This window comes from Mycteria americana, chromosome 9 (genome assembly GCF_035582795.1).
Source record: "Mycteria americana isolate JAX WOST 10 ecotype Jacksonville Zoo and Gardens chromosome 9, USCA_MyAme_1.0, whole genome shotgun sequence".
NCBI lineage: Eukaryota > Metazoa > Chordata > Aves > Ciconiiformes > Ciconiidae > Mycteria > Mycteria americana.
Genome location: NC_134373.1, coordinates 947,404 through 962,529, shown reverse-complemented (window position 1 = coordinate 962,529; position 15,126 = coordinate 947,404). Strand labels below are relative to the sequence as shown.

Sequence of the window (15,126 nt, the reverse complement as noted above, 5' to 3'; positions counted from 1 at the left end):
CACCGCCTCCTCCCTGGGGTGCTTCTTTAGGGAGGGCACCCATGGCTCGTCCTGCCCCTGGCTCTCATTGCTCTTTGGCGGGGAGCTGGGATGGAAGGAGATGCCGTCGTTCTGCCGAGCACAGCAAATGCTCAATTACACACTGGACCTGTTTTGATACTAGAGATGAGTTACTTTTTTCCTTTTCAGCTTGAGCATCTCCATGGCTTCTGAACTGGACAAGAGGGTTTCCTTTCTGCCATCTCTTGCTCTCCTTAAGGCCATCCCAGTCAGACTTACCTCTAGGGATACTCTGGCATTGGACGGCCAAAAATCAGTGCCCTGCTGAAAGCCAGTAACAGCCTTCTGACCTTCCTAGCTATCCACTGGAGATGATGAGTATCATCAAAGATGAGGCAGCTCTACTGGTTTTTGCGGGGTGAAGGTTTGCCCCTACACTGCCCTGATTAGGTTTAGGCACTTTTCTCATAGAGCACAACAGCCAGCGTCTCTCCCTTCACAGATCACTTACTCCCAGCCCCGTGTTTGCAGGAGAGATGGATACAGGCAAACTGGTATAAACCCACAGATGCTCATTTCTGCCTTTTGCTTTGATAGAGCCGCACAGCTAAGTTCCACGGTTGGTGAAATCTGGTCCCAGGGATGTCCACAGCAACCTTCTCCCTGGCTGCAGAGCAGGCAGCCGATCTCCAGGTGAACTGACTTGTCCAAGTGGGCCAGTTTTGCAGCAGGGAGATTTTTTTCTTCTGCCTGGGCTGCTCTTTCAACATCTGTACACTCAGTTGTCCAAGTTCCCACTGCGCCCTGCTTTGAGTGCTTGATCAGCATCTCAAAGCTTCCCTGCCTGCAGGTGAGCCCGCATGAACAGGCAGGGACAGTCCTGGTGACATCCTGCATTGTTCACCCACAGGTTCGTGTGCTTCAGATAACCTCCCTGCTGACCCACTTCGATGCCTCGTGCCTTGAACTCATGGATGGACTCAAAGCCCTGTTTCTGAAAGGCTGCACGGAGCTTGAGGATGAAGCTCTGAAGTACATTGGTGCGCATTGTCGTGAACTGGTGACTTTAAACCTTCAAACATGCTCACAAATAACAGATGATGGTCTCATTACAATATGCAGAGGATGCCACAAGTTGCAATCCTTGTGTGCTTCAGGCTGCTCTAACATTACAGATGCCATCTCGAATGCCCTGGGGCAGAACTGCCCAAGGCTTAGAATATTAGAAGTTGCAAGGTGTTCTCAACTTGCCAGGTGTTCTCTCCCAGCACCAGGTGGGAGGTTGGACTGGACACCTGCAGAGGTCCCTTCCCACCAAAGCCTCCGTGAGCCTGTGTACAGCGGGTGATGAGCAATCCGAGGCAGGTTGAGCAGAGAGAACACAGGTATAGCTGTATGGTTTTGCCTCTTGTTCAGTACAGCTCCAGGCACCTGATTTTGGGGCCTGGAGCTCAGGTAGGATGTTCACAGCCCCCTCCCTGCTGCATTCAGTAGTGCCAGAGACACTCCTGGCTGGTTCCTGGGTTTGAGGCTTGAAACATGTGCAGTGCCCCAAGCCTGACTCTGCCTTGCAGGAGATGCCTTACGAAGCCTGTTTACTTAAAGCTGCTCTAGATCTTGCTCCACCTCTGACGCAAAGTCCACCCCAGTGGGTGGAAAGAGGTAAATCAGGTGGTTTTTCCCAGAGGAAAGCTGGCAGTAGGTGTAGGGCAGCAATGTAGAGCTGCCTTGCAAAGGCACTGGGCTTTGTAGGAGCTGGGGAGAAGTCCAGGAGGAGAGCATTGGGGGCAGAGGGGCTGGAGGGCTTTGGCTGAACGAGAGACCGTGTGTGCGCTTCCCAAATCTGGGGGTGTCCCATGGGCTCTGGTCACTGCCTTCCCACAGCCTTGCTGCCACTGAGACACCCGACAGCTGGGGAGCCCGTGGTTGGAACACCTTCCTCCCTGCTCCCTTCCCTTCTCCACTTGATGGAGACACTGGAGTGCAATTTCCAGGGCTGAGCTGGATCTTTGCCTCCTTTATTAAAAAGCATGGCTAAATTACTGGGTCTCTGTGTATGGTCTAGGAAGGTCATAAACAAATGTATTAACACACTTCCCATCAAACTGACATCAGCTCTGCTGACCCGGGACATTTTTGATACCATTAGCTGCTTCTGCTTTGCCCCTTGGCAAGAAGCAATCACATTTCATTTCAAGAATTTATCCCTGGAATTTGCAAACGGCTTAAAAAAACCCCCCATACAATGTGTCTGGGTCTGGCTTTCTATCCTTAACAGCTCCGTCTGCAACGTGCTGGCACGTCAGGCGAGTCTTTCCAGTGAGAGGGTAGGAAAAACTCTGCAGTGGAGGCTGTAGGGCTGTCAGGATGTCGAAGGGGTGACCAAGGAAGGGGATGGGCTGAGTCTTGAGGACCATCACTCTGTGCTCCTCTGTGCCCACATGGGAATAAGAGACCTGTTCCCACAGGGCCAGGAGGTCAAGCTCTGTCCGATCGGTGCTGGAAACTGCTGTTTGACACCGACATCCTAAGCGGGGCGTGAATGGTGAGGCGGTTGTGTTTGGTGATGGTATGAGTTACTCATCCCGGGGAGGATGGCAGGAAGGGGTCAAAGGGGTCTTACAGGACAGAGGAATAAAACAGCAGGTCGTGTTCAGTGTAGGTTACTGTAGAAGTGATGCAGGTGGGAATATGCAGTCCCATGCGGACACGTAAAACTCGGGGCTCTGAGCTGAGCCTTACTGCTCAGGAGCAGCGTCTTGCCCCTGAAAATGTCAACTCAGCAAGGATCAAAAAAGGAAAGCGGTGAGGAAAGGTGGAGAGAAGAAAAGAAAGGACATCATTTGGCACCGGTATGAACCCACAGTTTTCTCATCATCCTTCTTGTCTCAAAAAGGACGCAATGGAAACAAATATTGCCATCCCTGGAGGTATTTAAAAGACGTTTGGATGAGGTGCTTAGGGACATGGTGTAGTGGTGGGCTTGGTAGTGTTAGGTGAATGGTTGGACTTGATGATCTTAAAGGTCTTTTCCAACCTATACGGTTCTGTGATTCCGTGATTCTGGAAGGGAAGGGCAAACAAGGACAATCAAAGATCCAAATGACCACATGAGTGGTGGAAGCCAGCCTTTAAAACCAGATCAGAGGAGGTGGGGCTTTGTGCAGCGATGGTTGAGCTGTGCAACTCGTTGCTCAACGGTGCTAAACGTTTACAGGGATTCAAGAGGAGCCTGGAAGAGCATTACTAGGTAGGAGCCATGTCTGGCTGAGGAAACCTCCTGGGCTGAAAGCAGTTGGAGGCCAGGAAAGTCCTCAGGGGAAGTATCAAATTTACTTGCCCCATCCTTAGTCTTCCTGGGGCTTCTGCTTGTGCTGAATACGGGACAGGCTCGCCTCTCACCGTAGCACCACTCTGTGCCGTGGCACATAGCTCCCTATACCACCACCGCAGCCATGAAAGCTCACGGTTGTTTACCATGCTTTCCTCCCACTGGGACATAAACAGGCTTGATTTTTAAGACAAACTATTTATGATAAAAAACAAACCATGGTTAGATGTGATGTCTCTGTGTCTGTTTTAACAGTCTGTCCTTTGTGTTCATGGTTGCCTGCCTCTGTCACCCCTGTTTTCACAAAAGCAGCTGAAGGTGGCTCTTGGGTGGAAGAGCAAAAGCTTTGGGCACCATTAACACGAGGAAATGCAAAGCGAAAGGCAGCAGGCTGGCTGTTCCTGGATGGGGACCAGCAGGGAGATCAGGCTCTGGGAGGTGGGGAGGCTTATCTTGCAAAGCCCTGGAGTCATGGCACACAGGGGTACCTGCAGGGTTAGGAAAAAGGGGAGGTTTATTCCATGGAGCGGGACAATGAAGGATTTCATTGCATCTTTCTGCTCAGTTTTTCGTTTTTCCCTGGTGACTGCATGACAAAACATCTCAGTGTTGAAACAGAGCAGTAATTCAGGTGCCTCCAGTTCCGCCTTGCCTCTCTGGCCGTGGCTGTTGGGCAGGACTACTTCTCCTGGGCTACACTGGCCTGGCTGCCCTGGGAGGGACTGGGGCTGGCGGGTGTGCCACAGCCACCCAGCCACCAAGGCATGATGCATGGAGACCAGCAACATGCCAAGACACCGCAGCCACCAAGCATGATGCGTGGAGACCGGCAACATGAGCCTGTGGGTGAACGTCATCCTGCAGGCACTGCAGCAGGAGAGAAGCACGGAAACTGCTCTGAAGCGGTCATCTTTTGCAGGAATAAGAGGTGGCCCGTAGGCATGGTGGCTCCCAGGATTTGGTGGCCCCCTGCACATGGTGGCTAACGGGCACAGTGGCCCATAGGCACAGTGAGCTGTGAGCACGGTGACTTTTGGGGCACAGTGGCTCCCCAGGCACCGTGACGTTCTGAGAACAGTGACTTTCAGGGCACAGTGACCCTCTGGCAGCGCTGGCCCACGGGCACAGTAGCTCCCTGGGCCGGGTGGCCTGTGGGCATGGTGTTTCCCGGGATTTGGTGGCTCCCTGGAGACAGCAGCCCGCGGGTGGGCACGGGTGTTTCCTAGGATTTGGCGGCCCGTGGGCACGGTGTTTCCCAGGGTTTGGTGGCTCCCTGTGGACGGTGACCCTCAGGACACGTGGTCCCTGCCCACGGTGGCAGCTGTCCCCTGCCCACGGCGGCTCCCGCACGCGGTGACCCAGGGACCGGGGGCCTCGGATCCGCCGTCCCCCGGCCGGGGCATGGCCGGGGGCCGCTCCGAGGTCCCCGGGGGGGCGGGGCGGGGAAGGGACCGGACCGGGGCCGCCCCGCCGCCACCCTCCTTAAGCCCCGCCCGCGGGCGCGGCTGCCCGCTCCTCCCCGCCCGCCGCCGGCTGCGGGCTGCGCGCCCGCCCGGTGCTCGGTGCTGCCGGCGGGATGTACGCCGGGAGGAAGAGGAAGAAGCCGGTGCCGAAGAGGTGGGTGCAGCCGGGGCGTGTCGGGGCTCCCCCCGGTAACAGCCGGGGTCGGCAGCTTGGCAGCCGCCGGGAAGGTGGAGGAAGCTGGGGCAGGTGTGTGGGACCGGGGAGGGCGGCAGAAAACCGGGCTGTGAGAGCCGAGCGGGTTGGGGGGAACTGCGTTAAGCCGCTCTGGTGTGAGCGTTGAAGAAGCAAAAGAGATGGGGAGGCAGCATGCTTGGGCTACTCTCTGTTTTAATTAGGGGTAATTGGAGCTAATGCTTTGCGGGCTCTGGCACGCTGGAGGGAAAATACAAATCCTGCTGCTGTTAGTCCTGCATCCCCAGTTCCTGTGAGGAAGCTCGTCGGGGAGTTTGAGGTGCTTGGCCACCCTCTGGGTTGAGTTGCAGGCTGGCTTGAGTTTCAGCGCCTGCGTAAATCAAATGTACAGCAATTGCTGCGTTCCAAAAGATCCCCTGCTTCTCAATAGTTAGTTAGCGTGATGATCGATAGTTGTTACGTTACATGCCGCCCTGATGTGTTGCTGGAGTTGCCTGACTTTGGGACCATCATGCCTCCCCCCATACCAGCTCTGAAGTCACATCAGCCTGTGGACCTCAGGTTACCAGGTGTGTAGGAAATAAAGGTATAGATATTTCTGGGAGCCAGTGGGGGAGACAGATGAGCTGAGCCCAAACCTGGGATGGGGGAGGAAACATCAGTGTTATAAACGTATGGTGAGATGTTAAGCTGAGCCCAAACCTGGGATGGAGGAGGGAACGTCAATGTTGTAAATCTATGGTGAGAAGGTGAGCCAGAGCCTCTCTTGGTTGTTTATTAGGGAGTCTTAAAGAAGCGTGAAGATGCGAAGGGTAGTTGCTCTGCCTCAAACTTTTCTCTTGCTCACCTCGGAGCGGCAATTCCGGCCCTGTGGTGGGGCTGGCGTGGCCAGACAGGGTTTGTGTAGGCTGGATTTGTGTGGCTCAGGGCGCGGGAGAAGGTGTCTCTTTGGAGCAGAGGGGTACCTCAATCCCTGGTTACTGCAGGGCCAACCTTGGGAATCAGAAGAGATTATTTTCCTCTGTGACTGGGCAGATCTTGCAGCAGGGTCCTGCTGGGAGAGGCCAGGCAGAGCAGGGCTGGGAGCAGCGGGATGTGCAGCCAGCTGGGTGGGGAGGGAAGGACGGGGTTAGGGAGTTCTCTGGTCCCTCTGCAGTTTGCTCAGGGCTTTTTACTTATTAAAAAAATTAATAAAAATTAGGAGACAATATATCAGCTTGGGCAACCTCAGCTGTTGCTAATAGTTAATATCACTTGGTACTTGCCAGCTTGCAAAAGTGGTAAACTTCCTGCTGGGTTCCCTGTTCAAAGGGCAGCTGGGGAAAAACAACACTGCAGCAGTGGCACAGCCTTTGCCCCGCGGGGAGCAGAGCTTTCCCTGCGGCTCTGCTCCAGCCTGTCTACGCGGGGGTTAGCAGCTTTTCTCAGCAGCTTCACCCTGAACTCTGTGGCACAGCCACACTGAGCTTTGCACCATATCCATTTCATAACTGCGCCGCGTTAGGGCTCTTGCAAACAGGATGGGGGCTCAGACCTCTTTAAAATGCCTTTTTCTTGCATGTTGCATAGACGTTGAGCTGCTTCATTGAATGCCAAGGTTTGGTGTGTTGTGCTTGGTAGTAGCGCTTGCCGGGACAGCCTTGCATGGTGCCCGGGGCTGGCAGAGGCAGCCAGAGCTTTGCCCTGCAAAGAGGGGGCAGCTGGGCAGTGGGGATGGGGACAGTCCTAAGGGCAGGGTATTTAAACAGGTTTTGAACATCTAGACCAAGCTTCACTGTTTCCATGAGTGGGGGGGAAACGTAGTTTCCTGTGGCACTCACCTGTGCAGATTCTCTAGTGGCTAATAATGTGATTGTGCCTCAAGCCAATGCCTTTCCCTTGGTAAATATGTGTGATGGGGGCTGGTGGTTTTCCTGGCCCTGCCTGCTGGCTTGCACAGGGCTCAAGGGAGCTTCATAACTGCCTGGCAGAGAGTGAACAGATTTGTCAGCAATCAGCACTTGGAAGCTGTTTCCCTGTGGCATCCCTAAGGACGGAGAACTGTGAAGCCTCTGGCCCTGGGAGTTCCTGGGTGCAGGGTGCAGCATTTGCCAAAAGAGCTGCCCAGCATCGCCAGGGCCCTTTTCCTCTTGGTCATCTTTCCCCTCGAGGGTGGCCGTGAAACACCTTGTGTGCTGCAGCTTGGGACATGGAGGAACAGAGACGTCCTTTAGCCTTCTGGTGCTTTGTTGCTGGCTGGGTCACCCCATGTGTCTCAGCCAGAGCACTGTCAGTGCTTGGCCAGACTACCCAAGAGACCCTGTTACGCCTCTGCTTTTATCCATTCCCATAAAGAGCAGCACTTCTTGCTCCTCTCCAGTCTCATTTTCTCTTCTTTCTGGCTGTTTGTGGGCTAGATTTGGATAGTGAGGGGGCAAAGGACTTTTCTTTAAAGGATATCTGAGGAAACTCAGAATGATTTTCTTCACCTCTCTTTTTTTTTTTTTTTAATCAGAGACAGAGCCAAAAGAAAACTATTTCCTTTTTTTTCCTTCCTGATGAGTGACTGTGACTTCAAAAGTGTTTAAGCCACTGGCTAATGGAGTACGTAAAAGCACCAGTGCCAGTGTGTTTTGCCCAGCTTGTATGGACAAGTTTGGTGATCAGTTGCACCCAACCTCTCTGAGAAGCAGGGTATATCCCTCCTGATGCTTATGTTACAAAACAGCATGATTGAGCTTTTCTGGAGAAATGCTACAATTTTCCATCTGTGCTTAGAAGACCCCTTGGTAGCTCTCTGCAATGAAAATTCAACAGGCACCTCACTGCATCTCATTTAATACTCATTTCCTCTCTTGTCACACATGCAAGTAGTCCTGCCAGACAAGATTCGAGAGTGGTAGTAGAGGGGAGAACTTAGATTGCTGCTAAATACTGGCAGATCCTGTTATCTGAAGCTGCTTTATGAAGCCAGGGTGCCTGCGGAGAGGGAGTTTGTGGTTAGACAAATTACATCAAAACAATATGAGTTGCATGTTAGGGGATGCAATCTAACCAAATACAGAGGGGAAGTCTGAAGGGTTTTTCTTCAAGCTAGAAAATTCAAATTGACATTAAAAACCAAAGGAGGCAAGGTGACATCTCACACTCATTAAAGTAATTAACTAACCTCTTACTGCTGTGGCTGGGACTTCAGTTGTAGCTTGTGAAATAACTGCAGCTGATGGAGACGGGTCCCCGTATGAGCTTAAGACAGACAAGAGCTGCTCTTGTGGACCCTACTCGTTCTGCAGACTGAGGGTTGGTCTTGGAGCCAAAGTTTGGCATCAGATGTTGTTTTAGGTTGGAAATGCCCATCTGAAAGGATTAGAAATCGGAAGAATAGAAGAAAACAAATTTTAAAAATCTACTGTTCTAAGTGCTGTTCCCTAAACCACCCTACGTAGTATCTCTTTGTCCAAGTGCTGTCATTGACTTTCACATGTGCTTCTTTTTGTAATATTAGGAAATAAAGCAATGGATTCAGGCTCTGAGCAGTCAGAGGAAACTTAGAAGCAGCTAACTGAAATAAATGCAAATAAACAAATCTTTTTGGACCTTCCCACTTTCCATTCTTGCTGTTTGTTAGTGTGCTCATTGCCAAGGGCTACTTGGTCCTGGGCAGGCAGAACAGCTGATCTGAATCCTCTGAGCGACTCAAGGTACTGCTTGCCATGGTGAGGACCTGGTGCGAGCATGTGGAGCGTGGCCAGTGAGTGACCTGCTGTGTGGGAAGAGTATGGGATGAGGAAGAAGAGGAGAAGGGGTGAACAGAGTGCAGGTGGAAAAGTCTAACTGGACCTCCAAGAGATGCTCTGATGGCCTGTAGGTCTCTGCCCTTGGTGTCCCTTTCCCTGCCAGGGCCCAGTGATGGGAGCAAGGCTGTAGTATCCAGCTGAGCTGTCTCAGCCAGGCTGCACATTAAGGTGCCTGTCTGAGGATCACCCCACACTCCAGCTGGAGAGCATCATGCCTGTGGCTGCACAAGGTGGCCAGCTGGGATGGCCACGTCTCCTCCAGCCATTGCCTTGTGGGCTTACTGTAGCTTGCTCTTGCTGCTGCATGGCCTTACCTTGGCCACCTGATGTTTTACTGTCATTGCGGCTGCACTAAAGTCAACGCTGGGTTTGGAAAGAGCCTGTCAGACAGGCCCAATTTAATCAAACTCTCCTTTGCCTCTTCCAGCCCCAAACCACCACCCCCTGAGGGCGTGAAGTCCAATCCCTCCAAGCGGCATAGAGACAGACTCAACCAGGAGCTGAACAAGCTGACTGGCTTGCTGCCCTTCCCCGAAGATGTGCGTGCCAGGCTCGATAAACTCTCCATCCTCCGGCTGGCTGTCGGATACCTGAAGGTGAAGAGCTACTTGATGGGTGAGTGTCCGTGTTGCAAGGGGTGAAAAGCTCCTGGGGTCAGTCCCCACTGCACGGCTCACATCCCACCCTGAGCCGTGTTTGCCTTGGGATGGAGAGTTGTGTCTCCTGAAGGTAGGACGATGATGAGTTGTGGTATCAGACCCTTGTTTGTTCAGTGTTGGATCTTTAGCTGAGGTACTGACCTGAAAATGCCCTGGAAAACTGGGGAGGAAAGTGCCATGTCTCTAGGAATGTGGAGGAGTTGGCAATGGTTGTTGAGAGGTGCTATGCTCATGGGACTTCTACCCCTCAGGCCTTTTGCTGCCATGACACAGGTTTTATCCATGTCCCCTCTGGGTGGAATCCCCTTCATTTTTGGGTGCTGCACACCCAAATCTAATCCTCTTGAGTCAGTTATGGGTGCTTGGTGTCTTGGAAAAACAACATCCTTGGGAAAGTGAGACCACCTAGTTTGGTGTTGGAAACGGAGTCGTGGAGGTGGAGAGCAGGCAGACGAGTGATTCAGGAGGGGCTGGGGGGGGTCAGGAGCAGCGCAGGGAGCAGAGGACCTTGGCCCCATCACTTTTGGAAGGGGTGTCTGACAGAAATGGCACCGTGGGAGGAGGGGAGCAGCTCGGGTGCCTGCCCAGCAGTTGAGACCTCCTGCAAAGCTCCTCAGTCTCCTTCTCATTAGTAGCCATGCCACCCCTCCTTTATGTCCAAAAACCCTCCTGCGTCTCGCTCTTGCCAGCCTGTGGTCAAGGGAGCAATAGGTAAAACAGTATGTGTCTTGCTGAACAGCCATGTTTCCCTCATCTAATTGGAACTGTGGCTTATAATTAAATTAAATTTAAAATCCCCAGGATCTGTGGGCTGCTGTGTGTCTCCTGGGCAGGCAGCGGTAGGAGGTGTTGCACAGGGCTGCTCTGTTCGTTGAGGATGGCAGGCTAGACAAGGCTGCTCCTAAGGCCCTCGTTCGGTTTGGCATCTCGTCAGCTCATTTTTTCTCCTCTTTCCTCCCTGTGGGGGGGTCTCGCGTTGGTGGTTTTCTGCTGCGCTTGCCACCCTGGCCCTGTCGGGCTCAGCTGTGGTGGTCTATTATACTTCTCTAATGAGCGTTTCTGTGAGATTGAGGGTGATGCCTCATACCCAGAGACCCCAGTTCGTTCTTGCAGGATGGAGGGTTGAGCTGATGTGCCTGGAAAACCGATCTCCTCGTGTTTGCCTCTCTGCAGCCCTGCTGCTGCAGAGACCCTGGGACAAGGCAGCAACCACATTGGGAGAGTGATTGTGGCTGGATATTGCTGCTTTTCTGCTTCCGCTCTTGGCACCAGGGGCTTTTTGGTGTGTTTCTGCCTCCATGCGTGTGTAGCTCCCTTCCTCCTGCTCGCAGGTCACAGCTGCGGTTGCCCTCGATTTTCAGCAGTCATTGATGTATCTGAGATAGTTACTGCTGGTCAAAATACTTGTGCTGGGGGCTCCAGCGTTATTCTGCAGACCTTGGGTTTGAGGAGCAGGGATTCCTTGTACGTACTACACATCCCCTGATGTGGTACTGCCTTTATAAGCAAGAAAAATACTGCAAAGAGGAGGCCAGCTGAGCTACCCTGGGTGCACAGACCTGCTGGCTGCCCTCTCGACCCAGCCATGGCCCGAGGAACTTTTGTGCTGATGTGCTCACACCATACCCTGCTGAGGAGCCTCTCCCAGGCCCAGGAGTTGTGGATGGTTCAGCTCCTACTCCTGAAGCTGTAGCTCACACACAGGGCTGCAATGGTCAGATGTCCCTGGCAGAGCTGGTTTCTCAGGTGGGAACCAGAGCAGCTCCCTCCTGCTCCTCCAACTTCATCCCTGGGGCAGTCTTGGAGCATCACAACAGTGTGTTGCCTGTGCAAAAGACTCGAGGGTGGCTGGTGGACCGCTCAGTGGGGCTGTGAGTGTGATGGACCCTTGTTCTTGTTCTGGAGATGCTGGCTGTTTGGCCCCAGACACGGGCCTGACCTCTCTTGTAGTGTTAGCTGTTCCCTGAGCACTGCTGGCATGTCTTCCTAAGCGTTGCTGGCTGCTGAAGGCTTTGCCGAGCCTGTGCTGCTACTGGCTGGGTCAGAAAGGCTGTGACCCAGGAGGTCCTTCCTTGGAGCAGGGCCCCAAAGGTTATGATGGGGGCATGAAGAGGCACCTTGCTGCGGAGGGAAAATGTCTTGAGCCGGCTGCCTTTGCATAAGAGGGGTGATTGCTGCATGCGCAGCATTGGATGTGCTTTGGATGCTGTTGGGCTCCTCAAAGGCAAGGTGGGACTGAGAGCAAGCCTTGCTGAGTGTCTTTTCCTCCATTGTCTGCTTTTTGGGGGACATACCTGGGAAATAGGATTCACTCCCTGCCTGTCTGAGATGCAGGGTGGGTAGCTGGGTAGGCAGCCTAACGCCATGATGGCAAGATGTGATGATCTGGGGACGCAACAGGTCCTTCTATCCAAGGCAGTGCTGGCATAACATTAACCTGCATTGCTTTCTCCATTGACATTCAAAGAAAGGCAGCAATCAGCCCTCCTTACTGCTACAGCCGGACTCTGCAGCACCCAGCATGTGTCTGGGCTCAGAGGGACAATGGGGGTGCAGAGCCTGGCTGGAGGGGAGTCACCGTGCCTGTGAATCGCCACGCTCCCCTGCCTGCCAGCAGGACATAAAATGCAGGCTGCAGTGCAAATAAAGCCTGAAAGGCTGCCAGGGATTGCTTTCATAACCCGCTTACAAAAGCGGTTGCTGCAACACTGTGGAGCAGTGCTGGCTCCTGCAGCTGGGGGACGCATGGACTGGTGTGCGCGTGCATGGCACGGCATGGAGCGGGGTCAGGACGTATGGACAGGGACATGTTCCGTCTCCAGTGCCTTGGGCTGGATGGACCCTGGTGAAGGCAGAGCGTGTGGAGGGCAGGAAGCCATCAGCATCTTTCTATACTTAGGGGCTCCCATTGCATCTTCTCCCCCCCCACCACCCTGACTAAATGAATTTGGCTCCCTTAGCTGGGCCCTGTGCCCAGTCCCCTGGGGCTCTCCCAGGGCCCTCTCCAGCTGCAGATGCTGGTCCCCAGGAGGTGACACCTATGCCAAGCTCTCCAGCTGGGACCCCTGCCTCTGAGCAGGAGCGGTTCCCACTGGATGTGCTCAGCATGTGCTTCCCCGTGTCAGAGCTGCTTTGGAAAAGTAATCATCGATGAACAGGTTCATGTTCAGTGGCAGCCTTGCCCCTCCTTGGAGACCTGTTCTGCCAGGCCAATTACTCCCATTTGGTCACTGTGCCTGTGATTTCCAGCTCCCTCCCCTTGCTTTGTCTGTCTGCCCTGAAGTTCATCTTGTTTGACTTCAGATCATCCCACCGATTCATCAAGGTCGGCCTTGGTTCGACCCCTGCCTGATGAAGACCTGTGTCATCCGCAAGTCGCAGCAGCCTGCTCGTGGTGCATCACATCAGGCATTTCGGGGGGGAGACGGCAAAAGCCCTTGTGCCGTGCTTTCCGGTTCACTTTTGCTGTCATCTGCTTTGTGCAGGTTCTTCTGCAGCAGGAGAGCGTGGCATTGCCTGGTGAGCATCCCTGTCCTCTGCTGCCTCAACCTCTCTCTGTCAGCAGCCCAAGCCCATTGCCTTGCCTCCGGGCAGCTTTAATTGGTGCCGTATTGATAGAGAGTTCCTCTTTTCAAGCATTTCTATTGAGTCGGGGTACTTGCCCTTTCTCCTAGGCAAAGGGTTAATAGACTCTATGTGGAGCCAAAGTACGTGGTTATAACCAGTCTGGCAGGGAGGTGGATGCCAGCGGGTGACCCTGGACATATGCATGCCCAAGCTATGTCACAGGTTAAAAGCGAAAATCCCACGTACCGCTAGAGATGGTTCTTGCAAGAAAAGCAGCGTGTGCCAAAAAGCCCATCCAAGGCTCTGCCTCCTCTTGGCTTTGTGTCTTTGGAGCAGACATTCAACTCTTTGGGGCAGGAGACAGACCGATTGTTTGTGAAAGGCAGGAGGAATTAGCTGCTGCCCGCTGTTTGGTGCCCTCCTGCTAGCTCTCCCTCCCTGCTTCGAGTCTCCTGTACAGCCCACCCTGTGGCAGTGCTTCTGGGAGTGGAGACGAACCAAACTGGGTTTGGCCTTTTGTTGCTGGTGGTGGGTTTCTTGGCTTTTTTTTTTTTAATTTTCAGTTCAAATGTTTGGGGAGAGATGGAGAAGAGATGAGAAATGGACGATGCTTTTTCTGAACCTGTGCTCTTCCCCAACATGTCTGCATCAGCTGGTGTTTCCTCCTGCTGCCCCTGATACAGCGTTTGCTGGTTTGGAAACTATCTCAGGAAGACTCTGCAGAGGTGACAGGTCTCTGGCTGGTTTCTTCTTGGGGGTGGTGGTGGTGGAAAGATCCACACACCTTCCTCCCCAGATGGAGAGGGTTAAACTGTCCTGCAGGGTGTGCAACACCCACTCGAGTTATCAGTGAAACTTCACTGGTATTTGGTCTAGGTTGAGCTGGCCAGGCTTTGTGCTGGTGTCCAGAAACTCACTTTGGCCGTGCCAGATCTGCGTGTGGGCTGAGTTCGACTGCAGCCCTCGGTCAGAGCTGTTCAGTTATCGCATTTTGACCTGCTGCAAGGCCACCTGAAGCAGGAAAACCAGCGCACAGGCGTACTTGGACAGCTTCGGAGACCTGTGTAGGTCCAGCATGGAAGTTTTGCTGATGACTTCCCAGGAACTTCAGGTTTTCCTGGAGCCCTCCCCTCTGATGCCAGTGGACAGGGCTGCAGTAACCAGCAGGCTCATAAAGATGCATGTGGCACCTGTGACACTGGCCCAGGTCAATAGAAATCATCTGCCACACAGATGCCATCAACCAGCAGCAGCTGGTGGAGAAGGATCTGTTTTAGAAATCTTTTATAAGGCCTCCTCTAAGCAGGACAGAAATGGTATCAACTTCTGTGGATGGACTGAAAGCTCAGCAGGGCTGGTTGGTGTTTTCTGACGAGCTTTTCTACAGCTTTTCTGATCCTTTTCTGATCTTGTGCTGGTTTGGGGGTTGACTACTCTTCATGGAAAAAATTACCAATTCCTGCTGTTTCCACCAGTTTGCATCTCAGACCGAGCACGGCTCTTGCTTTGAGCCCAGCTCCCATTTTGCCTGGTGGATTTAGAGCTGGGTTTGCACTGATTTTTTTTTTTGTGCATACTGTAAATGTTTGCACAGTAACTTTTGTAAGGGTGCTTTATCTGATGGACAAAGCAAGCAGGGTGATGGGTTCGTATTAAAAACTCGGTGACCTAGAGGGAGGTTTGCAGCACCACACAACCGAATTGGTCATCCTTCAGGAAACCATGCTCTGGGCTGGCTGTGTTGGCCTCTAAATCTGTGTGCAGGCTTGAGTTTATACCCGGTGTCCAAGCTCGCCTTTCAGAAAGGAAATTGCAAGTGGGCTCAGGGTGATGCCCTGAGGATCCTTGTTTTATTACGCTGCATTTCTCGTGCTCGCTCCGGCCATAGGACTGAGCTTCCCTGTGCTGTCTGCAACTTGCCTGGCTGCTTACACAAGCAAAAATGTGAGGAAGGGGTTTCCAATCTTCTCCATCTTCTCTGATATTTCCGATACGCGGGTGCTATGTGCCTGTGGCTGGGGGACAGACCCATTTAATGGGGTTTAGGAAGTCAGGCAGCAGGGTCTGGGGCAGAGTGGAAGGCAACCCGTAGTGGGTTGGATGCTGGTATTGGTGCCTGCTTACACGGTGCATACTA

At 53.2% G+C, this 15,126-nt stretch overlaps 1 protein-coding gene across 1 annotated transcript in view; it reads left to right on the top strand.

The window, feature by feature from the left end:
• The first annotated feature begins 4,835 nt into the window (after window positions 1-4,835).
• LOC142414638 (uncharacterized) overlaps window positions 4,836-15,126 on the top strand; it is a 28,110-nt gene continuing 17,819 nt past the window's right edge. The window contains exons 1-2 of the mRNA XM_075512058.1: window positions 4,836-4,948; window positions 9,191-9,378. Coding sequence (XP_075368173.1) covers window positions 4,908-4,948; window positions 9,191-9,378 — 229 coding nt within the window. The 5' untranslated portion in view covers window positions 4,836-4,907. The remainder of the gene's footprint in view (window positions 4,949-9,190; window positions 9,379-15,126) is intronic.